The sequence below is a fragment of the Hippocampus bargibanti genome, linkage group LG03 (assembly GCF_051943395.1).
Source record: "Hippocampus bargibanti isolate YZ-2025 linkage group LG03, ASM5194339v1, whole genome shotgun sequence".
In the NCBI taxonomy this organism is placed as follows: domain Eukaryota; kingdom Metazoa; phylum Chordata; class Actinopteri; order Syngnathiformes; family Syngnathidae; genus Hippocampus; species Hippocampus bargibanti.
This window is the reverse complement of record NC_142736.1, coordinates 23,605,346-23,630,699: the sequence shown is the minus strand read 5'-3', so window position 1 is coordinate 23,630,699 and position 25,354 is coordinate 23,605,346. Positions and strand designations below refer to the sequence as shown.

The window sequence follows — 25,354 nt, the reverse complement described above, 5'->3', positions numbered from 1 at the left end:
CTGTCTGGGAACCAATTAAGTTCGTAAGCCAAGGTATCACTGTATTCAGAAACACATCTTTGAATTCACTTCACAGATACTTGAAATATGCAATCATTACAGAAATAAAACCACAAATGCTAAATAGATGCCTCGATAAATACCTCCATTATAATATCATACATACATTAACTTAGATATTGCGATAACGTCAATTAATATTCTTTATTATATGTATATGTATTTTTTATTTTATTTTTTTTGTCCTTTGAAAAGAAATTACAAGACGGACACCACAATAGAATGGTCACAATTGTAGATGCTTCCCAGTGGCAGAGTTCAGGCTGTTTCCCTGTCGACTGATGTGCAGTAAATGTCCTTAGAAGCTCTAGGCTGGTCTATGTGTGGCCCGGCTGGTCCAAGTCAGCAGTAATGACTGGCTTTGGCCAGCATGCCTGTTAATGTGAATGGGGTTACTCTGGGCAACACCTTTTCAGCTGGGTCCTATGAAGTCCCCAGTATGGTGGTCTTTGTCCGCACAAGGGCTGTCCTCTCAGCAAAAAGGGCTCTCTTTTTTTGTGAGTGCTATCAACTGGTGATGGATTATACCCACCCCCCTTTATTCTTCGGTACAGACGTAACAGACACGGATTCTCGCAAACATACACACACTCACGCATGTGGACGCTCACAAAGACACCAAAGGTATTACAAGCACATCAACACTATCTTCCTATCGTCCACAACTCGTGTCGTAAAGAGATCAGATTGACATATAATTACGGAGAAAGTAACATTACAGCACACATGACGTGTTAGTGGCTGTGATTAAAAAAACTAATAAAATAACCACTGTAAAACCACTTGCTGTCTGGTATCTGTAGAATGATTGTTTTCTTCCCCATTCTTTGCTTTGTGATTTTCATGATGACTGACATTGGAAATATTTAAAACAGGCAACTAGCTATCTTCAAATTACCACAACACTGTCATTTCTCTAAGCTGCAAAGTGCTGATTCTTCTTTTTCTTTTTGGAGGGGGGGGGGGTGCTGGTGCAATTCTTCCGCAGGAGTAATTACCTCCGCACTCCCCAACGGTCCGTCACTTAAGCAAAATGACAGTTACCTCTCGATGACCTTTAACTTTGTCAAATGTTATCCTTTCCAAAACCAAATTGTGAACTTCATCACAGTTCAGATGAAAAGCGATAAATGGGTTTTCCTTTCCTAAGACAGTCATGTGAAATAAGACTCCTTCTTTTCCTTTCGGCTTTTCCCTTCAAGGGGGTCGCCACAGCAAATCAATGTCCTCCATCTTTAGAGGTTTGATGCGCCTGTTTGTTTTGGCCCTTCCTGACACAACCCTCTGTATTTATCCGGGCTTGGGACTGACACAAGAAGACTTATGTCCCGTTGTGGCTACAGAACAAGCAATTCGCTAAGTAAAAGGCTCCCAAACACAAAATAGTCATCAGCACAGCAACATTCAAAACACTCCATTTGTCTGTATTGGTCACTTTTCAGATGTTTGCACTGCAGGCGGGGTTCCGTTGGGGTACAATTGCTTCCTGTTCTTGTTTACTCTGAACAACAAGTATCAATATTATATGACAAAAGGTCCAGAGTAATGCACGGTCCAAACTTTTATATTTGGGGGTCTAATTGGAAGAGGCTATTTCTACTAAATCAGCTAATCATGGCATTGCACATCAAATGCATATTTTTCAGCTTATTCAAGCAATCAATTTGGCAAATCATTATATGTTTTTTTTCAATAACGCGTTGTCGACACACAAAGCTATGCCCATTCGCCATCCCTTTGACACACATATCACTATCCAGAAATGCACAGCAATTTGATAAGTAACTTGAAATATGATTGTTGGATTTGAAATTATAAGTCATTTGATTATGCAATATCAAAAACAAGTCATATTTGGGGAATTTTGGTCATTGGTGAGTTATGTGTTCCTGGCATCACTTGTCATTCATTTTGCTTCCACGCAGTCACACTCTGGAACACATTTTCAAGAAAAATCATTTTATTTAACAGAAATTGCTCAATCAAATGTGTCGCCATGAAAGTCAATGACTTACTCCTACTACATTACATCTGTGTACCGAATACCACTTGAAGCTTTGTCCAAAATAATGCAGTGTCAATACTTTGTATGCTAGCTTTTTTTGCCCAGCGTACTTATAAGCATGGCACTAGAAAACCTACTCCCGCCACATGTCAGTGATGCTTTAACCTGAGGACGTTCGTTTGAGGGGTGAAATGTGTGTTGGAGGGTGCAAGAGGTCCCCCAGATATCACTGTCATAACCCATGCAGCCGCTCTCTTTGCTATGGGCCGATGTGTAGTGAAGGCAGCACTTAGACATGTGTGTACTCTTCGCCCTCTGTCCCGATCCCTTTCTCCCTGGGCGGCGGCATGTCACCCCAGGGGTGGACCAGCACTCCCTGGCTGTGCCCAAGTCCATAACACCAACTAAACCCCCCACTTGCAACCCATCGCGGCTTGGGTCAATGTGCCCTCGTCACCCCCCCCCCCCAACCCCCTCCACCGCCGTCAACCTACAACGCCCACAGTCCATACCGACACAGGCCTGCGAAGAGAAACAAAACAGATCTGAAAAGAGACCAAATGGCCCCACACAGCGCTCCCTGTCAAAGGCCTTGACAGGCCCAAGGAGAGGCCCCCGGAGGACTTCAGTTGAAGATGATGACGACAGAGATAACAAGTCAAGTTGTTGTGTTACGGCGCACTTACACTTTGGCCCCTTGTTTGTCCGTTTGCTCATTCAGAATCGCTGCAGAGCTAACTGATTACATGCATGTCATGTTTACTAACATGGCACATGCTATCAAATGCTATTTTACATCAGTCTGTGGAGCGTGATGGGTAAATGGTGGGCAGCCACGTACACAAAAGAACCCCAATAAACATTCCATTAAGGAAAAAAAATTGAAAATAAAATAAACATGACGTATTCTCAGCCAGGCAATTTCCTGTTTGGAAATGTTGACTTGAAATGAAAATATGTCACGTCATTTGTCACTTCTCATTCTTTCAGTATTTGGGAATATAATTAATGTCCGAATGCTTTCTTTTCGTCCTGTCAGATGAATTATCCACAAAGCAAAATATGTATCTTGCCTATGTCGCATCACTCTTGGTTTTTTTTTATGATTGAGTCGATCATCAGCTTTCCACGCAAAGAAGTATCCTTTATCAGGGAATTGGAGGGGATCGATATCAGATCCATATGAATAAGTGTGAGAATGAGGGGAATGAATTAGTTCGACAAGTTGATTGAACCATCGGGAAAAGACGAACACACCGGATCAACAGGTTATTCCTGAAGCAAGGCCGTGGTTCGTGTTGCACTCTTTGTTTTCGCAAAAGAAGAGGAAGTTCAAGCGCTTTGTCTGCCTTTGTTTGCTGCAGGTGGGCTTGAATTACCCAAGTGACAAGATTTATACTGGGGCTCTTGCTGCATTTTTTTTCTTTCAAGAGAACGGAAGTCTTCTGCGGAACGGCCAGGCGAAAATGGGATGATGCTGTGCTTGTCAAATTGAAAAGCACATCACCTCATTATGAAGGGTTTTACTGGGTTAAAGTTAACGCTTGTTCCTATAGATCCAGCAAATGGTTTTCCCACACAATAGGGTGTAATTTTATCGCTGTGAGGGATTATGGCACTGTGAGGTGATTTAGTCACCAGATGGAACGGCAACTCTGGGAAAGTTTCTCCAGTGTCAACTGTGAAATGTTCTACCACTATTTGTTTTTATTTATGCGGACTCTATTTTACAGAAATAGTTTGTTGGTCAGCTGATCCTCCCCTGATTGGTTAGTTAGTTAGTTAGTTAGTTAGTTAGTTAGTGAGTTAGTTAGTTAGTTAGTTAGTTAGTTAGTTAGTTAGTTAGTTAGTTAGTTAGTTAGTTAGTTCCTTCCCATTTATTTATCCATTTTTACTTCATCTTCACACCGGCCACAGTCTGTCTTAATATCTTAAGGAAATTATTCAAAGGCTTCTCTTCTGAGCAAATGGCTCCGACAGTGGTCGCCTTAAAGGACAACCGACGTCACTTTTTTGTTTCTTAACTGACATCAGAAAAAACATTTTATAGCATCTAAAATACCCAAAACAAGCAGTATGATATTTTTAGTAAAATGCAAAACACCAATAAAAATGACTTAAAGTGTCCAAAATCTGCAAAATAATTGAGCTGCGAATTGGGCATTTTCAGAAAGTCCCGCCCCCAGTTCGTGACGTCACGCCAAGACGTCTTGCATTGCTGCAGAATCAAAACAATGGCTTCAGCTTCGGAGAATATGCTTTCTTGTTACACATCCAGTTATGAATATGATTCAAATAGTTCTGAAGAGGAAAGCATACATGTTTGCAATCGATTAAAGAATTTATTCCGTGCCATTATGAGGCAACATTGAGGGGAAATGTCTCAATGAAAAAGAGGCACAAAATGGCGCCCTCCTGTGGTCACCTCTGTTTCCACAGGCTGATAAATTCCTTATATGGAGCTTGGTCACCCTCTTCTGGCAGCTTTTGGGTGCAACACAAGGTTTTCAGACCGAACAATACAGCAAAATACATTGACGTGATGGAAGGACTGCTACAATGTGTCTTTTTTTCAGTGTGAGGCGTTCCTTTCGTGACGTCATGTACGGACTCGTCACCAACTCAAAAACAAGATTCAGTGCGAGTCTTAAAACGTAAAATATAGCTATATGCGGTGGAATCTTTTTAAAATACGCTCAGTAGAAGTCATTTGAAGCCATTTTACAAATTATGGACACAACTTGTCCGGAGACGTCGGTTGTCCTTTAAGTAGGTGTTTATGGTAAATATCCTGTCACTTCCATGAGCATGATCCAGCACGGGGTAATCTGATTTTAAGCGCCAGACCGATCGTCATCCCTGCTTGGTGTTGGGTTTCCCATAGTTTTAAGCTGTACAGTGACATGGGCCATTGGTCTGACTAAAACACTATGGAATAAATGACTCGTTAAAAATTAGCACCTAATGCTCGAGTCATTAGCACGCTGTTACCACTGGTGGAATGCCTTTGATGCCGCTGTTTTTTGTGTCGCCGGTTCCTTGTTGAGCTTCTGCTGAAAGAAAAGGTCTCACAACATAAGGCATGCACACTTGCATCGTAAAGCGATTCTCATGACAGAAACGAGGGAAAACCTCAAGTGGTATTTTTATGCCGAACCATTAGAGAGTGGTTTAATCTCAGCTAACATTTTTCGCGATGGAAGTCGGTGAGGTAAGACAACCAGCCTGTAACACATCATATTCTTTTAAGAAGGGGGTCTTTGGGGTGATAGGTCAGCCGAGTGGAATTGCCCATTGTAGGGTTGATATTAGTAACCCTCTTAGGCAAAGCCAGTCTGTGGGCTGGCCCCGAGGGCTCATTTCAAGTGCTTAGTGCTCGTTTGCAGCTTTGTCACCTCTCCGCCTGTCACCAACACGCCCTCCCAGTCCCTCTGGCTGCGACACGGTGTTGAGCCGCAAACCTTTACTGCTGCTCACCACCGAGGAAGACGCTCTGACGCACAATTATAGACGCACGAACCCGGTGACTGTTAGGTTCATATCGGCATTTCCTCCCTCCTACTCCACAGCCAATGGTGTAATTTCCCGCCATCCGCTCTCATCCAGCAACCCTCTCTGCACTCTCACTGCTGTTTCTTTGCCTCTTTCTACAACCTCATGAAGGTTGCCAGGCAGCCGGGAAAGACTTTGTTCATACATACACCCCACGGTGCCTATGGGAGTTTTCCGGATGTCCTTGTTTACACCATAGAGTGTGCAGGTCATTGGGAATCAGTCTTTGAGCCTCCCATACTGTGTGTCCTGCATCCTTCTCCAAGCCTCCATTAATTTGGTGTCGGAGAGAATCACCCAGACTTGGTATTTCACAGTAGTTTATTGAAACCTGTGTGAAGAGAAAGTATATTATTTCTGTATGAGCCTGAACGCACTCTACTTCTTGCATCTATGACAGACAACTCGCCAACCAACAAGCTTCCCCCAGAATGTGTGCAGCCGATTGATTGCTTTTGTCTGCTCTTCCCTCCAACTTTAGCTTTCGCATTGATTGTTCTCTCATGCCCCTGAACTCGGAGGTCAGAAGAGCTGATCTGAACTCCTGGATTGCTTTGACCTTCGCTCTGCACATGCTCGGTGTGCCCACACAGCCCTGAGCCAAACACACGCAGCCAAGCCAGGGCTGCGAGTGCGTGACAGCCAGGAAAGGGTGTGATCTTCCTCTTTTTTCCCCCAACTCGCCCTATGAGGATGATGTATATGTGATTGATTTTTCTCCATCCCCTGCTCAGTAGCATGTTTCCGCTACAGTGCACTAAGCAGTACTGAGTCCAGGCTTGATCAATGCATTGTTTTTCTTGTTTCAATTACACTTGACTGAGCTAACGACACAAAAGGTTATGCATGTGAAGTTTGGCAGGGATGGAAGCTGAACGTCTGAAGCCCACGCTAAAGTCCAATATGAGAGTTTGCATGGGTGTCTACAAAAAGATGCTTTCAGTGTATGTTGAAAGATCTGACCTTTTCATCATCTTCATCTTGCTAATTCTTCTTAGCAACCTATTCAGTCCTGAAAATGTGTTCACGATATCATAAAATCCCTGTAAAGTACAAATTTATGTACAGTGAACCCTCGTTTATCGCGGGAGATGCGTTCCAAAAATAGCCCGCGATAGGTGAAATCCGCGAAGTACAATGTAGTCAGCTTTTTTTTTTTAAGGAGTATTTCTCCAAGAGAAGGACATTGCTATCGGTTGTTGTTGGCACTCTTTCTTTTTTTGTCTTTCTTTTTTTTTTGAGAATAGAGAACAGCTCATGGAGCAGAATGCTCCATGAGCTGTCAAAGCCAGTGTGTTTGATTTTATTCTGCCTTGTTTGCAGTGTTGTTTCTTTTACTTTGTTTGTTTGCTCATTTACATGCCATTAATAAAGATTTTTTTTTCTTCTCTATTCTCAAAAAAAGAGACAAAAAAGAAATAGTGCCAACAACTACCGACAGCAATGTTCTTCTCTCGGAGAAAGACTCCTTCAAAAAACAAAAAAAAAAAATCTGCGATGCACTGAAGCCGCGATAAGTGACCGCGAAGTAGCGAGGGATCACTGTATTAATATTTTTACACCACAAAGAAAAATGTGGTGCTCTAAAGCAGACACACCAAGATGAAGCCTCTGTACACACGCTGGCTAGTGTCCTTATCTTCCCCCCTCCTCACTCGTTGGTCTTTCTGTGCAGTCACAACAAGGCGCTCAAAAGCTGCCAAGATGACAAAATCCAATACAAAGATGTAGTTTTACGGGTGTAGGAATAGATCCCTCTGCCCCGATTTTGCATTGACCAAGACAAAGGTCAAGAAAATCAAAATACGTTATGTTCTGATATCAGATATGAAAGTATATCCACATTTTTTTATCAAGTAACCTAACCAAACTGAACCCAACCGACATTTTGATGTAGTAATGCAGCTATTGCTGTCCCTCCTTCCAAAGACATCTCATCTGTCCACCCAAATGGAATCTCCCATCCTTCCCATGGAACCTTACCTAACCATCCAACATAAAATTATAGGTCCTTCGCAGTGTCCCAGCATTCACCTGCCACCAAGCATTAAGACCACTCCTCCTCCTGTTTCATCTCACAAAAGATTTGAGTTCACAGAAAGGAGACCTCTTTAGTTGGATGCCTCAATGATCTGTTGGCCACAGTAGCAGGAGGGGCAACGTCCACCACGTCAAACCCGAACATAACAGCAAACCTTTTTCTGCAATTTAACCTCTCCGGATTTCTGCAAAAACAACACATGGCAAAAGTAGGAAGCGGTCTACCCTCGAGGAATGAAGATTGTTGCGTCGTTCTGAATTATCCTTTAGTAATGACGCCGTGAAAGCCTGTACCAAAACACCTACTCATTAGGAAAGAGATAAGTATCTGTGGGAGTGGAAGGGCTCTCCTAAAGCTGCATGTCTGGAGGGGTTGAGCATACTGCGGGCAGGGAAGCCTTACAGGAGTGAGCTAGAGAAGGAGAGTCAAGGGGGGACAAGGCGCAGCCTTTGACCAAGAGGTTTCAAATGTCCTGGCAGATTCTTTCAGGGGCAAATTAAAGGCTTTAACTCTTCTTGTGCCCAAAAAGCCTTCATTCTGATACCGTCAGAGGTGCTCAAGCAACACCCAGCCCGACATTGTCCTTTGCACACTCGACTCTGGGGACACTTCATCTCCTTCTCTCACTCTCAGAGCCTCTTCAAGACTTTGTTCTTTGGAGTGCCACAGGCGGCTTTTCTGACCAAACCCTGAAGGGAGCATAGCGAAGCCCCGCTTAAGTTTGATAGCAGTTAGCGTGTTGGTCTTAGAGAGCTTTGCACGAGCGGCCCTCATTAACCTCTTAGCGTCTTTGTGCTTTTGAGTTGGCACAGGGCTGCTCCGCAGATAAGCTTTTCTGTGAAACCAGTAACTCGGGTGGTCATTTTTTGTGTTACAGACACAATCAGCTCACATGCGCTACTTATGTACATTAATGCTGTTCTCGCTGAGCCTTTTTTTCTCAAGACAACTTCAATCCACTTTAATACATACTTGCTAAATCAGTTAAAAACACAGCTGCAAGTTGGCAATGTCGCTTGATTAAAAAAAAATATGAATGAGGTCCTTTCTCGGTCCATACATTTGAGCCTAAATAATCTGTAATAGTGTGAAAGGGGACAGGAGATAAGAATGTTCATTGACATTTTCTTGTAATAATAATAATATTTTCTACTATATTACAATTTTCAAATGCTTGCATTTGTAACTTCTAGTATGTAACAGTTCAATGTTTTCAATTTAACATGCTTTCAAATGGTCTGGCAGTGTCCCTTCAATATGATTTGGAGCGTTAAATATTGTTTGAAATTGAACATTGTTTTGGTCTGGTCTCTCAATGGCTTACCGGTAATTTTTAGCATGGACTTTGCTCGCATATTGCGCATGATAATCAACATGTCGCCGCCTTCGCTGAGCATGGCGGAGGTTTTAGAGGTGGAACATATCTTTCCTTGATCAATTTTGCCCATCTCCATCCTGTGCTTGTTAAAAATACTCTGCATGGTATTGTTTTTTAATGTCACCTATGTTGCGTGTCTCATGTCTAATTGTAAGTGACTCACCTTTGACAAAATGTTCATTGCACATGCCTGCTTGTCGTTGTGCATAACGAGGGCTTGACGAAAGTTCCGGAAATGGTCTTTTTGTAAAAGTTGTTGAATAACATGCCATTGTGGGTTTTTTTTTGCAAATTGCAAATTTTTGCGATGCATTAATGCAGGGGTGTCCAAAGTCGGTCCTCGAGGGTCGCTGTCCTGCCTGTTTTCCAGCTCTCCCAGGATCAACACACCTGATTCAAATGATCAGCTCATCAGCCAGCTCTGAAGCAGCATCAAAATGGTCCTGATGATTTGAATCAGGTGCGTTGCTCCTGGGAGAGCTGGAAAACAGGCCGGACGGCGGCCCTCGAGGACCGACTTTGGACACCCCTGCATTAATGCCTTGTCTCTGTCTCTCTTTTCTCTATCTCTCTGTTCTCTCTCTCTCTCTCTCTCTCTCTCTCTCTCTCTCTCTCTCTCTCTCTCTCTCTCTCTCTCTCTCTCTCTCTCTCTCTCTCTCTCTCTCTCTCTCTCTCTCTCTTTTGCTCTCTCTCTATCTCTCACTCACACGTGTATTCCCTGAAACGAAACAGACCTCAATCTCTGTGAAGCATTTAGGAACACGCTAGCTGGTTTACCCCACGTTGTCTGCTCTGTTCAGAGTGCTGAAGCATTTAATGCAATTTCAACGCAACATTGCTCTCTGTGAATAAACATCACCAAAGGTTACATCTACTGTATGATGATCCCTTTATTATAAACTGATCTAATAATCTACCCTACCCTTTCCACATCTTTCTCCTCTCATTTTTCTAGCGACTACATTTGCCTCCCGACTTGTCTGAGAGGGTGAGTCGTGTGAGCAAGGCGGAAGCAGCAGGAGCAGCCACGTTGGTTTCTGCCTGTGGCTCTGGCAACAAGCACCTGGAATTCTAGAGCTGGAGTGGCTACTCAGCAAGCGACACCTGGAATGCTGCGGTGACCTGGCTCTTCTTCCGCCCACGCCATGCCATGCCTGTTGTCTGCCTCCAAGCTGTTCGGGATTTGCCAGTTGTCCCTGTTGCCAGCCAACAACACCACAATTACCTCCTTTCATTTAGATGTCTTTCATTTGATTTTAGATTTTTGTTTGGTGTATGTTTGTAATTTGATAATAAAAGTCAACATCAAGAATGCTCCTGTTATGTTCATCAATTTCTCTCGCTAAACTCTTGGAATTTGCACACTCAAAAGAAACTCAAATTTATCATGAGGTTTCTATCCTGCTGTGTCCAAAAGGGATTGAGCTAAAGTTGGGTTGTCTACATTGCACATTGGGTTGAGGATTTGAGCCACTATGTAGGGGTCAACATTTTTATCTCAACCAGGGGTGAAAAAAAGTGAAAGCGACCAAGAAATTGGCTTCCAGATTATTGGTTAAAAATACAAATTGCCAGTTTTCTTCTTATCATTAAATTTCACGATGACTTGTTTTTCTGTCAATGCTCACCAAATTCCAAATGTTTGTTCCTGTTCTAAAATGATGGTTTTATTCTTATAAAAGCACATTTTTTTACATTTTTATCCAGCACAAAATGTTGTCAGGTAATCATTTATAATACCCTTTTCACCATAATTTGACTTTATTCTCAGTAAATAGTGGTTTTTCTATTCTCTCATCTAATGGCTTCCAATCTTGTATAATTACAATTAAGTGTTTCACACCCAAAGCGGTGGGATTGTTACCTGAACTCCATCTTGTCCTGAGCCTCGTGTTTTTGCCAAAAAATACACCTCAAGTAAAACAAAATAAGACACATGGCCATTTTATTTCACACCCGCCCCATTCCTCTCTCCTGTCGTCATTGTACCACTGCAACACCGTACTCTGCCAGATGGCGAATCGCCTTGACCTTTTCCTCATTGTGTGCTCAGATTGGTTGGGCCTCACATCAAGTCGCGTTTGTTATTCACAGTGGATGTGTCGCTCTGACATTTGTCTTAATTTTTGAGGAGAAGAAAGGTAGAAAATGGTTTCGTGATGGTGGCTTTTATCCAGGAGGGTGAAGGTTTGATTCCTTTGGTTTGGTTTGTACTCTTTGGATTTCAACTCAGCATGATTCCGACTTGATCTTGATTTCACTCCCTTGTACTGCTTTCTACTATTTTTGTGACTGCTTTATTTCCTATACTGTATATGATTGTTGTCCATGTTAAGCGCTTTGTTGCAGCTTCCGCTGTTGTTAAAGCACTGTATAAATCAATATGTATTGTATTATTGTATTGTTTTTAATCCATATGTCGTTCCTCTAATTTTGCATATTAGGGTCGCAAAAGTGAAAAGTCAGAATTTGAGGTGGTAGAAAAGTTTTATGAGGATAAAGTTTGAACATCTGTCGTTGTTGTTTCTCGAGCTTTTGTCCTGATTGTGAGCTGGGGTCCATTTGCAGCTGATATTAGGGGGAAAAAAGTGTGGTACACCCCGGACTGGTTGTCAGCCACTCACAGGGCATGTTTCGACAAATAGTTCAGAAGACAGTTTAAAGTCTTGATTAAACCTGACATTGACTTGTTTTTAATATGTGCAAGAAAGCTGGAGTACCCATCGGAGTGACAATATAAAGACTCCAAGCCCAAAAGCATAGAAGTGTAAAGGCGGGTAGGTGAACCACTACCCCACTTTGCTTTCCTGATCCAGCTTCTATGTGTTAAAAATTCTGTCATCCATGCATCAGAAAGCCATAAGGATTACATAAAGGAAAAAAAACATGAAATAAAATGGTTTTCAGACACAATTTTACTGTACAAAATGTTTTTTATAGTTTTCACAAAATACATTTAGAAAGCTCCATTTTAAATAAAATTAAATTGAAATATTTAAAGAGACAGTGTGTCGACATTTTTTATCTCCATTTGCCCAGACGTAAACCCCATATGTGTTCATGTTCTACATACACACCGACATGAAAATAAAATAGAACAAAAGTAAAAGCGCATGACAGATGATGCGAGAGGAAAAAAAACTCTCATGGTCTTCAATTATAAATAAGGACCGCGGATGCTCTGCCGCAGTCGTACAAACTCGAAGCCGATGTCGTCGTCGAACCAAAGACGTGTTTACAAAATGTTGCAACACAAGACTAATATCTTGCAAAATAAAACATTGTGTACTAGATGAAATACAAAGGCTTTGGTCTGTTTTACAATCAACAATTATTAAATCTGATATGTACTTGTAAACAACTGCCAAACACTTGAGTTTAAAACTCTGTCAAGCAATGTTTAATCATAATTATAGGAATTCAATATTTCAAGTTGCACACAATTATTTTTTTTGACCATAGGACACTATATTACAACTATAGCTAAGAGACAAATTGTACCTGACCCTAACGAAATGTACTTTATGATGCATGGAACATTGATAGAATATTCTTGTTGGGGAAGGGGGAGGGGCTTATAAATGAAATCAACTTTTATTGGAGATTTTTTTTTTCTTTCTCTCTCTTGAGGGAAGACAGGTACTTTACATTTGGACAAGAAACAAAAGAAATTAGAGCAAAGACGCAGTCTACCATTTACAGACTACAGACTTCCACATTGGTCCTCGCGGGATGCGGCGAAGGTCCCAGTTGGATTGCTTGAGATAGCCATCTTTGTGTGCATGTGTGTGTTTGTGTATGTTTGTGTGGGTGTGTTTGACTGCAGCCTCTTCCTCGTGGGGTCAATAAATACATATAAATTTTCCCTCCATTCATGATATGCAACAGTGTCCATGCACATAGCGTCTGGATATAAGCACATTAAAAGATAGTCATGGCAGAGTGGCGACAACATGGTTTCCTAGTAGTCCATCTATCAGCACTTGATCGTTCATATTCACATACAAAATGGCCATTTTCTAACACACCAGAAAGAAAAATAGGAAACAATGACTGGAAATCGTAAAAAAAAATCTTGTTACTGTTTTGTAAAAATTTAACACCGGGCACTTTTGCGGAGGTCCATTTGTCTTGTTTTTTTTTTTTTTTTTTTTTTTTTTTTTTTAATCCTCGTCCTCATTCTGAATGTGCCCGGCGCTACGACTCAAGTCTGCATCCTCCTCTTCTGCTGTGTATACTCAATATATGTGTGTGTGGATATGAGGAGGTCCACGTTTGGAGCTCACAAGGTAAAGTAGCTCTTCTCCCTACTGTAGTCTAGACCAGTACTGAGACATGTCAGGCTCGCTCCCTGGGACTTGCACTGGGACAGACACTCCAGGAGAGATGAGTCCTACACACAAAAACAGACAGACGTGAGTCAGTTAAAAAAAGGAGACAAATGAAAGTATTTTGCACATATAAATGTGAATAAGTCAAATCCAAAATGATGTTTACACGTTCTATGCGCTTCCTCGACATCAATGACACTCTGACATTGTGGAATGTGTACTCAGTAGAAAACTCATCCTTTAAAAAAAAAATGCATCTCAGGGGGCAGCCATTTTGCCACTTACTGTCGATCGGAAATAACATCACAGTGCCACAGGGCTCAGCTTGAAAATGTCACATGACCAAACCGAGCAAACAGGTGAACCGTGAAGGTCGCAACTTAAGCCCCCTAACCCCACCCTCAAAATGGATTCAAACCAGGTGGATTTTTTGCTAAATTCATGTTCCACCAATGCATTATGAATCACAATGTCTGCAGGCTTGTGAGATGCACAAAACCTATCGGAATCAACATTTTTGACTTGATGTACCCTTGAATACTTGTAAAAGACTTTTTAAAACTGAAATTTGACTCATTTTGGGGCATGTTTTTGGAGTATTTTTTTGTTCTTTTGACTTCAAGACAGCGCTGCGAGAGTGGTTGCCTTTCCAGCAGCTCATGTATTTTGTTTTTCTACTTTCATTCCTTTCATCACTTTGCTGATGTGAAATGTCAATGTCTCCGCTGCCAGACTAATAAAGCCAAATCCAATCCAATCCAATGTTCTCGGGATGCCTGCGATTGACTGGTGACCAGTCCATCGTGTACCACACACTGGTCGCCAATGGAATCAATTCCAGCACACTTGCAACCCAAATGCAGATAAGCACTCCAGAAATTGATAGATGCATCTTCAAAATTCCCCACCCAAGCTTTCTCATGAAAGCTTGGAATGTGTGTGTGTTTTCATGCATTGTTTTGGGTGGTTAAAACTCAAAATTGTCCGTAGATTTCAATGTCTGTCTGGCAATTGCCCGGCGACCAGTCCAGGTTCTTCTGTGCCTATTGTCCAAAGTCAACTGCCGTGAGCCTTGCGTCACCTCGCAAACAGGTGAGCAAGCAGGCGCCGTAAAAGTGGAGGCCGTACACGCGCTGGCATTTAAACAGCGAGTACAAGCGCCAATGAATCACGTTAATTAGCAATTTAGCACAGAGGAAATGTGCTTCTGCACCATTAAGTGCTCACGTCTATAAATAGTATATATATGGCTGCGTGCAGCGAACCCCTCCATCGCCGCCACCCCCCAAACCACCTTAATGGACCGTAACTAAACTATGGGCTCAATCCAAAAGCAAATGAAAAACATATGATGTCGTAGCGGCTAATGAGAAAGGGTGGCAGATGACTGGCACATCGCCACCACGGCTACTACATCCCCTCCCCCCCCCCATCCGGGCATGCTGGGTAAATAATAAACTGTCTGCCTACCTGTTGAGGTGGTACCAGGAGTGGTCATTGATTGGCTGTTCATATGTGCCTGCATATGCGGGGGCGTGTATGTTTCATAGCTGCGCCCGTTCACAGGCGGACTGGTAGGCAGCATGCAGGAATAGGAAGAGGTCTGGCTGGGCTATAAGTGGACGGAAGGGGGAGAATGCGGACATTAGCTCAGTCGGCGGATTCCGTTGCTTTCAAAGGTCCGGCCCGTGAGCACGCGCTTGCGCCGGAGAGCTTTCTTTCTACTTACTTGCATAGGTAGATTGTTGGCCATGGTGAAGCTGGGCATCGGGGGCAGTGCACTGTAGGTGTTGGTGAGGGCTGAGTCGGCTCGACCCAACATGGACCCCGAGGTGAACGACACTAAGGGGTCAGGAGAGGACAGTAACATATTAGAAAAGGGATTAGCAACTGCTGAGATGCGGTCGGGGCCAGACTAATTCATGAAAATCAAAACATTTACTGTTTGCTTGTTTTTTGTTTGTTTTTGGTGTGTTTGTTTGCTTGTTTTTTTGTTTGTTTGTTTGTTTGTTTGTTTGTTTTTGTTTTGTTTGTTTGTTTGTTTGTTTGTTTGTTTGTTTGTTTTTTTGTTTTTTGTGTTTGTTTGTTTGTTTGATTGTTTTTTTCTTCGTTTTTTTCTTGTCTGTGAAGGTTCTGAGTTTATCCTCGAAGTATGAATTAGGGCTCCTTTATTGTGTTTGTTTTCCATTTTTTATTTACTTCAGGCACATTTGCTATTAATCTAACAATTACAATTTATTGGATGTTAAATTAGTTTAATGTTTTCTTTGTATTTATTTTTTGTAATATATGCTGTTAAACTAACAAATTGGGAAGGTAACTCCAAGTTTTTGTCTTTTTAACAAAAAAAACTAATCACCATATAAAACTTGATTGAAATATACAGTCAAAATGACATTAATGCACAATGGAATAAATTTATATTTTGGGGAAATAGCAAAGTTAGCCGCATTTTAAATATTAAATATTACTGAAGTCCGAGCCAAGACGGAATATAAGTGTGTGAATGAGAGGGTTCCAAGTGCAAGAGTGATGCTACAGGGAGAAGAGATAAAGAAGGTGGAAGATTTTAAGTACTCAACTGTCCAGAGCAATGGAGAGTGTGGAAAAGAGGTGAAGAAGCGTGTCCAGGCAGGCTGGAGCGGCTGGAGAAAAATGTAATGTGTGATGTGTGATAGATGGGTTTCAGCTCGGATGAAAGGAAAAGTGTATAAAACCGTGGCCAGACCAGCCATGATGTTTGGACTGGAGACAGTGCCACTGAAGAAAAGACAGGAAGCAGACCTGGAGGTAGCAGAGCTGAAGATGTTGAGGTTTTCTTTGGGAGTGACCAGGTTGGATAGGATCAGGAATGAGTACATTAGAGGGACAACTCATATCAGAGGCTTTGGAGAGAAAGTCAGAGAGGCCAGACTGAGATGGTTTGGACATGTCCAGAGGAGAGAGAGTGGCTATATCGGGAGAAGGACGCTGAGCAGGAGACCGAGAGGAAGACCAAAGAGGAGGTTCATGGATGTGGTCAAAGAGGACATGAAGGTAGCTGGTGTGAGAGAAGAGGATGCACAAAACCGGGATAGATGGAGGACATTGATTCGCTGTGGCGACCCCTGCGGGGAAAAGCCAAAAGGAAAATAATAATAATAATAATAATAATAATAATAATAATAATAATACATTTAATACATTGAATATACAAGAGCCTTTCTGAACACCAAAGGACACTTTACAATAAAAACAATACATAAAACATTAAAACCATGAACAAAACAATAAATAATAAAATAGCAGATTGAACTAGACCATGAAAGCAAGTTTAAACAGGTGGCTTTTGAGGTAAGATTTGAAAGTAGGAAGGGAGTCAATATTACAGATTTTGGGTGGAAGTGAGTTTTTGCATATAGAGCTACTTTGGGCAGTAGATGGGGTACACCTTGAACTAGTATCGGCAGATTAATCAATTATTGAAATAATTGTTAGTTGCGGCCCTAAATATTATGAAGTTACAATTTCATGATGCATTTGTGATTTCTATTATTACATACAGTATTTGCCTTAAAGTTTAAAGTTGATTGTTTTTACGTTGGGATATTTTTTATAACAATCTGAAAGAGACATTCACTGCCAGACGATGTACAATAATGTGTCCACTCCAGTGCCAGGGTTTTTGTTCCAGAACCCACAGAATATTGAGTTTTATAGGACGACATAAACATTCAATGCAGCATAGAAACCTTCGACTCTCTTCTCTCTTTGTTGCGTTAAATGTTGTTCTTCCTGCCTCTCCATTTGTATAGTCTAAATATTAAATCAGCAGGAAGCAAGGTGATATACAAAAAAGGAATATTTATTATCAGGCAGCTAGAGGATGTTCTCCATGGGAGAAGCTAGGCCAAGGGACAGAGAGACAAGAGCGCGCACACAAGCGCGTCTCAGACATTTATAAACAACAGGAGTGATGTCACTTTAGAAAGCTATCATCTGCTAGATAAAATCATGAATATTTATTATTAGACTGAAACATGATCGCTAGATTTCTACACTAAGTACAAGCTGAGTACATGTATACTAATTAACATATACAAATAACTAAACTACATACATATATGGACTTACTAATTGATGAGAATAAGTAGAAATGAAATAACATAGGATGTTTTTAGCATGTGTATATAACTAATTCTAACACTCTTCATCAGAAAAAAAAGAGGTGATTCCTAAATTATATGGCTCTGGAGTTATCTTAGCTTGAAATGAGGGTGGCTGTCCAAAATACAATGCAATACAAACATAGTGGTTTATATAGCGCTTTAACAACAGCATGGAAAAAAGGGAAATTCTGCCACCATGTGAAAGGGAAAAATCATTTCCAGAAGTTTGCCCAGCGCTTTATCGCCACCCAAGCAAGAAAAAACAAATCCCGAACTAATTCGGGAATGGCACTCTATCTCATATTTTCAATTCCAGAATACATTTGTGAATGGCAGTGGATGAGTTAATGTTAGTTAGATTCAGGAGACGTATATTTGGATGGAATTTGTGTAGGAAGCAACTCATGAGGGTGACATTTTTAACGGGAAGACACCAGTGTTTTATTGCCATTACATTTGAATATTAATGGTGGCTTTTTATTGACAGTCGAACGACACTCAAGAATGTTAAAGTCCTATTTGTGTGAGGCTATTCTACGACACAAGCCATTACTCCACCGTCGTTAAAGTTGACTGTTTTTATTGGCTTTACCGGTGTCATATTATGAGTGGGTAATATTTTTTTATTTTTTTTGGGGGGGGGGCGGTTGGACGTAAAGTGAAGTGGGCGTTGGTGTGCATACCAGGTGTGGTGGGCTGCGGGATGGCCTGATACACGCTAGTGCTGAAGCTGCTGCTGATGGGAATGTGACTGGAGGAGTTGCTGGCCTGTCGACGCTGGTTGCGAAGCTTTTCCTCCCGCCTCCACTTTGCTCTCCTGTTGGAGAACCACACCTGCGAGGTGCAAACAGGGTCTCTTAGTCAACGCGACATATTCAAGCAGCAAGAAAGAAATCGAGCTAAATGGATGCTCACTTGTATTCTGGCTTCCGGAAGATCAATTTTGGCCGCGAGTCTCTCTCGTGCAAACACGTCCGGATAATGAGTTCTTTCAAATTCTGCAATTTAGATGTTGATAATGAGTACAAACATGGTGAATGTAAAATAAACTTACAGAAACAACTGAAAAGACAACAAATAACTGATTTGTTTCTCTGATTTTACTTTTTTTTGGTAACATATTTCGAAACAACATTTTGTTTTGTTTCTGTGTCAGTTGAGCTATCGTGATTTGTACATCAGCGTTCCTCATATTGTGGTAAAAGTACCATATTTGCCAGTGCAGAACACGCACCGGTGTACAAGGCGCACCCCAAATGAATGGTATATTTTCAAACTTTCATTCATAAGAATTTTGTAATATATTTTGTATTTACTCCATTTGTTTTTCCTTTCCTTTCCTAATCCTTTCCTTGAATTTGTCTTCCTTTCCCTTCCTTTTCCTTCCATAATTTTGCTGCTGTGAAATGTAAATGTATCTACTGCGATATTAAATTAGGCTAATCCAATCCAATCAAATGAGGCGCACCGGACTATAAAGATTCAATATTTTTTTTTATAATACATAAATATATAAAGGTTTTCCAAATATAAGGCGCACCACATTATAAGGCGCCACAGTAGATGCTGGGGTTACGGACTTCCCACACACCCTGATGTGCATTTCAAAAATTACCGGATTTTCCGGTGTCTAGGGCGCACCGGGGTATAAAGCACACCCCCAATGAATGGTGTATTTGCAAACCTTTTCCATATATAAGGTGCACCGGACTATAATGGGCACTTTCAATGAATGACAAAATGTTTTCCAAACATAATGTATAAATATATCAAAGTTCTCCAAATATAAGGCACCCCGCATTATTAGCTGCTAAAGTCGAGGCTAGGTTTACGTACGACTTCTACAGGGGGAAATGGAGTCAGTGGCTGCTGACATAATTGCGAGACATCTTGAGGCTCAACATTACTTCACATATAAGGTCTGTCAAGAAAGAGAAATCTTTTGGGTTCGCCGGAAAATATGGTAGCCTTTGTGCTTCACAAAAGAATCATGACAAAAGTCAACAGTTCAGTTGTTTTTAACTTTTAAGTACAATATATTAGCACTAGATCATCAAATAACAGTTTTTCTATGTATATTTTTGTTGCCTTTGTTTATTCATCTTCTATATACATCACATTGAATTTGAAATAGAATATTAAGTATTTTTTTTCTCCTGTGTAAGTACAAAAGGTTTTTTTCTGTTTTTACTCCCCAACGTCAATGTATGAATATACTGTATATGATTACAGCCGTATGAGTGTGTAATGCTAGCACCTTTCTCCAGCGCCTCGATCTGCTCCTGCGTGAAGGAGGTGCGGTTTCTTTGCAGCTTCCTCTTGAGCTGCAATCGCATCTGAGTCTCCTCCGAGTCCTCGCCGTTTGAGCTGATGGAGTTTGTGTTTTCTCCGACGGCGTCTTGCGGCTGGCAGCCATCTGTGAGGAGGGTGAAAAGAAAGCACATCGTATATAAGACTGAGACTTATTTTTAAAAGTTATTTTCAAACGTACTGGCACTATATCAAACTTGAAAGAAACGACAATGAGTTTGTTAAAATTGTGCATGGTGTTGTTTGGGTGTATATTTAGGAATCATTCTGTAGCTTTATTGAAAGGATTTTGCACAACAAATCGCCTTCTTTGGTGTGCTCACCAACATTGTTGCCATGAATGTAAATACAGTAAAGTCTCGTTATATCGATATTCAAGGGAGTCCGAAAAAATATCGATATAACCGGGACTATCGATATATCCGACCCTGTTTGCATGTAATTTTCTCCGTGCGTGCATAGAAATAGTATCGATATAACCGGGACTATCGATATATCCGATATCTATATAACGAGACTTTATTGTAGTGTATATTTTAATGTTATTCCGTCTTAAATTACCATTTAAGGCTCTCAAAATACAGTTTTTGTTTACAATTTAAGATTCCATGAGACTGCAGTCCAGCAAAGGTCAAAGAATGTATCCACTATTTTCTTTTTCTTTGCTTCTTTGGGGGATGTGTTCTATTTTTTTGGCATATTTATGTGAAAATAAGCACTAGCTACCAGTGTTGAGATAAAAACAATATGTTGCAAGTTGTTATAATTTAAAGTTGAATTTAGTTTTTTAATGAGGCATATATTTTACATTTCTTGACTTCTTTTTACACTTGCAAAAAGTAGCACTGAAATAAAATGAAATGAACTCTTTCATGTGATTTGTGGCCTTTCATAGTAGTAAACCTGCGTGGTAATTAACAATCCTAGCTAAACCATTTTAGCAGCACACATTGTCATTCATCAGTTAAAAGCATGAACAGTTCTTTTTACAAACTAAATATGAAGTACCTCTTACAGTGGATCATGTCAGGTCTGTCATTGCGTTGTTTATAAAATATTGTGGGAACAAGAACAAGCTTGGGATGTTCAACTTAATCTGCCACAATGCTGCATGTTGTCAAAAGTGTGAAGAGAAATGTGTCAAGACGAGACCGGCCTCTTTTCAGAGACATGCTTTGAAAAACCCAACTCATTTTTACACACACACACGCGCGCGTGCGCGCGCTCGCACCCGCAACCACACGCTCAATGGTGGTTCCCATATGGGCGTCAGTGTATCCATTGAGGTGACCACCAACTTTATTTTGAATAGCGGAGGAGGCTTTTCAGGCTGATACAATGGCCTGAGGAGTAAAGGGAAACCATTAAACTGTGGACACAGGCAGGGACGAGCAGCCAGTCCGCGGTGGGTGTAATATATGTGCGCTTCGAGGGGGTGGATGACAAAGGGATTCTCTCCCACTGGAGCTGCGCAGGCCGCAGTCTTTTTGCCATTGTGTCCGAGGGGAGAGCTTTGAGTCCAGTGTGTTAACCCTTCGCCACTAGCATCATTAATCACGTCCACGCCACTCAGGATTTCTGTCCTCAATTGGAAACAAATGAGTGAGGCGAGAGCATGCAAGCCCTCCCTTGCACTCACCCCCGTTCCAAACGACCCCAAAATAAGGCCAATCTATTCACTAGCACGATGAGGGCAAGGCTGTATCCACTTTCCCCACTAAAAAAAAGGCTTATCGACCAATGTCTGCCCACTTGTTGACATCATTATCACGTCGAGAAAGTGAGTGTGCAAAATGTGCCTGGACATAATAATCAAATAAGAGACACAAGTAGCCTATATTCGCCAACATGCCATTAATGTGTATGAGGACGAAGGGGGGGGGGGCAATGTGCAACTAGTATTATCAATGGGGCAGACCCAGTGACGATGCTAGATTTGTTTTCTTTGCTTGAAAATAAATAAATACGCTTCGGGAAATAAGCGTATTCTTTAGTATCGCTACGTTCTCAACCAGTGAGGCGGAAAAGCAGCAAACACAAAAAGAAGCCTGGGAGGGAGGCGGAGGGGAAGGAATAAAGATATGGTGAGGCAATTGCGGCACCTTTCAGCCGCTGGAGCCCGATCAAAACATTCTTGAGAACCCGCTTAAAAGTGAAACGCAAAGTGACAGAAGTGGCAGGCTAAATCCTATAGACGGGATTTAAAGCAACACATGACAATCGTCTTATGGGCTTTTTTTATGAACACTTGCAGACCTGATTTGAATTCAACGTTATATCGTAATACTACTGGGTTTTAGAGATAGATTTTCTTTTGTTACTTTTTTTAACAAAAGCATTCATTTTTATTGTGTATGCACAGTCTTAAAACTATTTATAAAAACAACCCAAAATTGGCACTAAATAAAATAGAGCGACCGACAAAGTTCAATTTGACCCACTTTTTTGTTTTGAAAACAAAACAACTCAGACAGTTTTAAGGGGGTGTATAGTTTTCTTTTTTGATAGTGTAATTTGCGTTGTTGCTATTATTATTATTATTAGTAGTAGTAGTAGTAGTAGTAGTAGTAGTAGTAGTAGTAGTAGTAGTAGTAGTAGTCGCAGTAGTGGTATTTGTAGCAGTAATGGTATTATTATTATTATTATTATTATTATTATTATTATTATTATTATTATTATTATTATTATTATTATTATTATTTTATTATCATCACTAGTAGTAGTGTTATTATTACTAGTAGTAGTAGTGTTATTATTACTAGTAGTAGTAGCAGTGTTATTATTATTATTATTATTATTATTATTATTATCATCACTAGTAGTAGTGTTATCATTACTAGTAGTAATAGTGTTATTATTACTAGTAGTAGTAGTAGTGTTATTATTATTATTATTATTATTATTAGTAGTAGTAGTAGTAGTAGTAGTAGTAGTAGTAGTAGTAGTAGTTGTTGTTGTAGTAGTAGTAGTAGTAGTAGTAGTAGTAGTAGTAGTAGTAGTAGTAGTAATAATAGTAATAGTAGTAATATTATTATTATTATTATTATATGAGGAATCGAACAGCAGACCACTTGGTCACAGGCCGTATTCAAGTTGAGAGTTTTGAAAGGCGCTTATAAATGGAATGTATTATTATTATTATTATTATTATTATTATTATTATTATTATTATTATTATTATTATTAATAATATTAATATGGAGATTTTAAAAAGATTATTATTATTATTATTATTATTATTATTATTATTATTATTATTATTATTATTACTGACATGTTTTTTTCCATGCATCACGAATTCAAAGAGTAGATCAGAATGTTAGAATTGTGTCAACATGCTCCATTAACGTTCTGCGTTTATGATCAGCATTGTTATATAGTCACATCCAAATCTTAAAGCAATAATAATAATAATAATAATAATAATAATAATAATAATAATAATAATAATAATGATAGCGATGATGAATGGTGCTTAATGTGATCGTTTCTGCTTTCCTGCTCGTTAATAGCCCCCACCACGTGTCCGAGTGACGCTCAAACAATTAAGCAAATGATTATTTACTGCGCCTGATTTGCGCCACTTCCGCTTTTATGGTGATAGAAATGCAGAGAGGCGATTTATTTGGTTTGCATTTGAAGGCCCTGACGTCGGGCTCGCTTTCTCCGCGCCTCCACGCTCGTCACAAACTGAGAGACAGGCAGAGAGAAAGCGAGACAAAGGCCGCGCTAATGAGCAATTACACGTTGCGGAGGAGTTTTTCCCATCAGCCGTCATTGAGTGTGGACGGAAACATTCCTTTGTGCACGCACACCTCACCGCTGTCACGCACGTCCACGACAGGGACGGTGGAGGCATTGAGGCCGCCTGTGCGCACGCTCGGGCCTAATTGTTCAGAACCGGAAGTGACGCAATCTAATAATTTGGGGAGGAAGGCGGCTCACCTTGATTCGGCTGGCCCGGCACTGATGTTCCGGGGTACCAGCCGGGTCGGGTCCCCCAACTTCCTGTTTGACCGTTGAGCATCCTCAGCTTGTCATACATGCCATCTGCGCCCATCTGTTGCTTCTCACTCGCCAGGTTGCGGAGGACTCGATTTATCGATGACACCTGAGAGGGGTCCCACAACAAGGCGCGCATGAGATGAGAAAGTGCGCGTAAAAAGTGTGCGTAAAAATGCAGCAGAGGCGACTGCTAATTGGCTGGCGCGCGCCCACTTTGCATTGAGCATGAATACGAGTGAATGGTTGGATGCTCACTGCGCGCACAAACACAACACAAGTCATCAGAGGGAGCTAATGTAATCATGCACGCAATTTATGCACGTGCGTGCGCGTGTGCACTTACACTGGGTATGTTGTCGTTGGTGCAGATGCCCTCGGATAAAAGCCGGTCGCGGATCTCCCACGCAAAGATGGACGGACACTCCCGCTTGTACTGAGCGATCTTGGCGACGACTTCCGGCGTGGCGACCCGGGGCTTGCTGCCGCCGATGGCCCGCGGTCTTATGGAGCCAGTCTCATAGTAACGGCCCAGGATTTTGCTCACGCAGCCGTTGGACACCTGGATGGAGATCAAAAGACACAATTGACATCCATTATTTAGGACTATCCGGGGAATGTCTTGTGTGGGCGTTCAAGTCATTATCACCTTTTCACTGTCCACCACTTGGACTTCATCATGGGTCTATAAACACAGAAAATATGCCTTGAATGGTACATTAGGCATTTTCTATCCGAAATCTATTTTTTTCTGAGCAGGCATGTCTTTTTTTAATCTTCTTCTCCTTTCTCCAGTGTCCAAAGAAAGCAAAACCCTCGCGTGTACGCACTGCCTGCGTACAAACGACTTTGAGGCTAAAATGCGAAAAAAAATTCAAATTAAAAAATTCAAAGAAAAAGAAAAATAAAAAAATAAAAACAAAAATAAAATAAAAAAGAGTAAAATAAAATAAATAGGAGCGAGTTGCCCACCTGTAGTATCCTGGAGATGTCGCAGGGTCGAGCACCGCTGTGAGCGAGTTCTACGATTTTCTGCCTGGTGGAATCCGGCAGCGGTCTGCCGTTGACGAACACGCCACCGAGCTGGTTGACGCCGCTGTGACCTACGTGGGAACACCAGAAGCCGATCATACTTGTTTCTTTTTTTTTTTAACAACGAGCACGCAGAACGACAAAAATATCGGTTTAACACAAAAAAAATAGTAGTTAATGATAATGCATTAACGGCGTTTGTTGTGCGCGATTCTGCTTTAAAAAACATGCACACGTTGTACACGATATAGCCGCCCACCGTCATCATATCGGTACCGTTTTTCCATCCCTGACAGTTAAAATAAAAATACAGGGTTCGATATCCCGTCGTAGTAAAGGTACAAGTCCAAAAACATGCAAAAGTATTCTTTTAAAGGGGTCGCGTTAGGGATAAAATGTGGAGATACTTAGGAGCGGCCCCGCAAACCTGAAGCCAAAAGGGAGGTTGGACCCCCGCGAGTGTCCACCCCGCGCTCCGTGTCAGCTGCCCGCTGC

At 41.2% G+C, this 25,354-nt stretch overlaps 2 protein-coding genes across 12 annotated transcripts in view; one reads left to right on the top strand and one right to left on the bottom strand.

Moving 5' to 3' along the window:
* The window catches only part of elp4 (elongator acetyltransferase complex subunit 4), a 64,890-nt gene extending 53,335 nt beyond the window's left edge, over positions 1-11,555 (top strand). Inside the window, exon 10 of the mRNA XM_088992690.1 lies at positions 9,992-11,555. Within this exon, the coding sequence (XP_088848816.1) occupies positions 9,992-10,111 (120 nt within the window). The 3' untranslated portion in view covers positions 10,112-11,555. The remainder of the gene's footprint in view (positions 1-9,991) is intronic.
* Positions 11,556-13,167: 1,612 nt separating this feature from the next.
* pax6b (paired box 6b) overlaps positions 13,168-25,354 on the bottom strand; it is a 62,042-nt gene continuing 49,855 nt past the window's right edge. For 9 of the 11 annotated variants that reach the window (XM_088992679.1, XM_088992680.1, XM_088992678.1 and 6 more), the window contains 10 exons: positions 24,800-24,930; positions 24,477-24,512; positions 24,174-24,389; positions 23,771-23,936; positions 19,773-19,931; positions 18,431-18,513; positions 18,199-18,349; positions 15,097-15,209; positions 14,838-14,979; positions 13,168-13,429 (listed from right to left, as the gene is read on the bottom strand). In XM_088992679.1, coding sequence (XP_088848805.1) covers positions 13,344-13,429; positions 14,838-14,979; positions 15,097-15,209; positions 18,199-18,349; positions 18,431-18,513; positions 19,773-19,931; positions 23,771-23,936; positions 24,174-24,389; positions 24,477-24,512; positions 24,800-24,930 — 1,283 coding nt within the window. In that variant the 3' untranslated portion in view covers positions 13,168-13,343. The remainder of the gene's footprint in view (positions 13,430-14,837; positions 14,980-15,096; positions 15,210-18,198; positions 18,350-18,430; positions 18,514-19,772; positions 19,932-23,770; positions 23,937-24,173; positions 24,390-24,476; positions 24,513-24,799; positions 24,931-25,354) is intronic. The other 2 variants (XM_088992688.1, XM_088992689.1) reach the window with 1 other exon arrangement.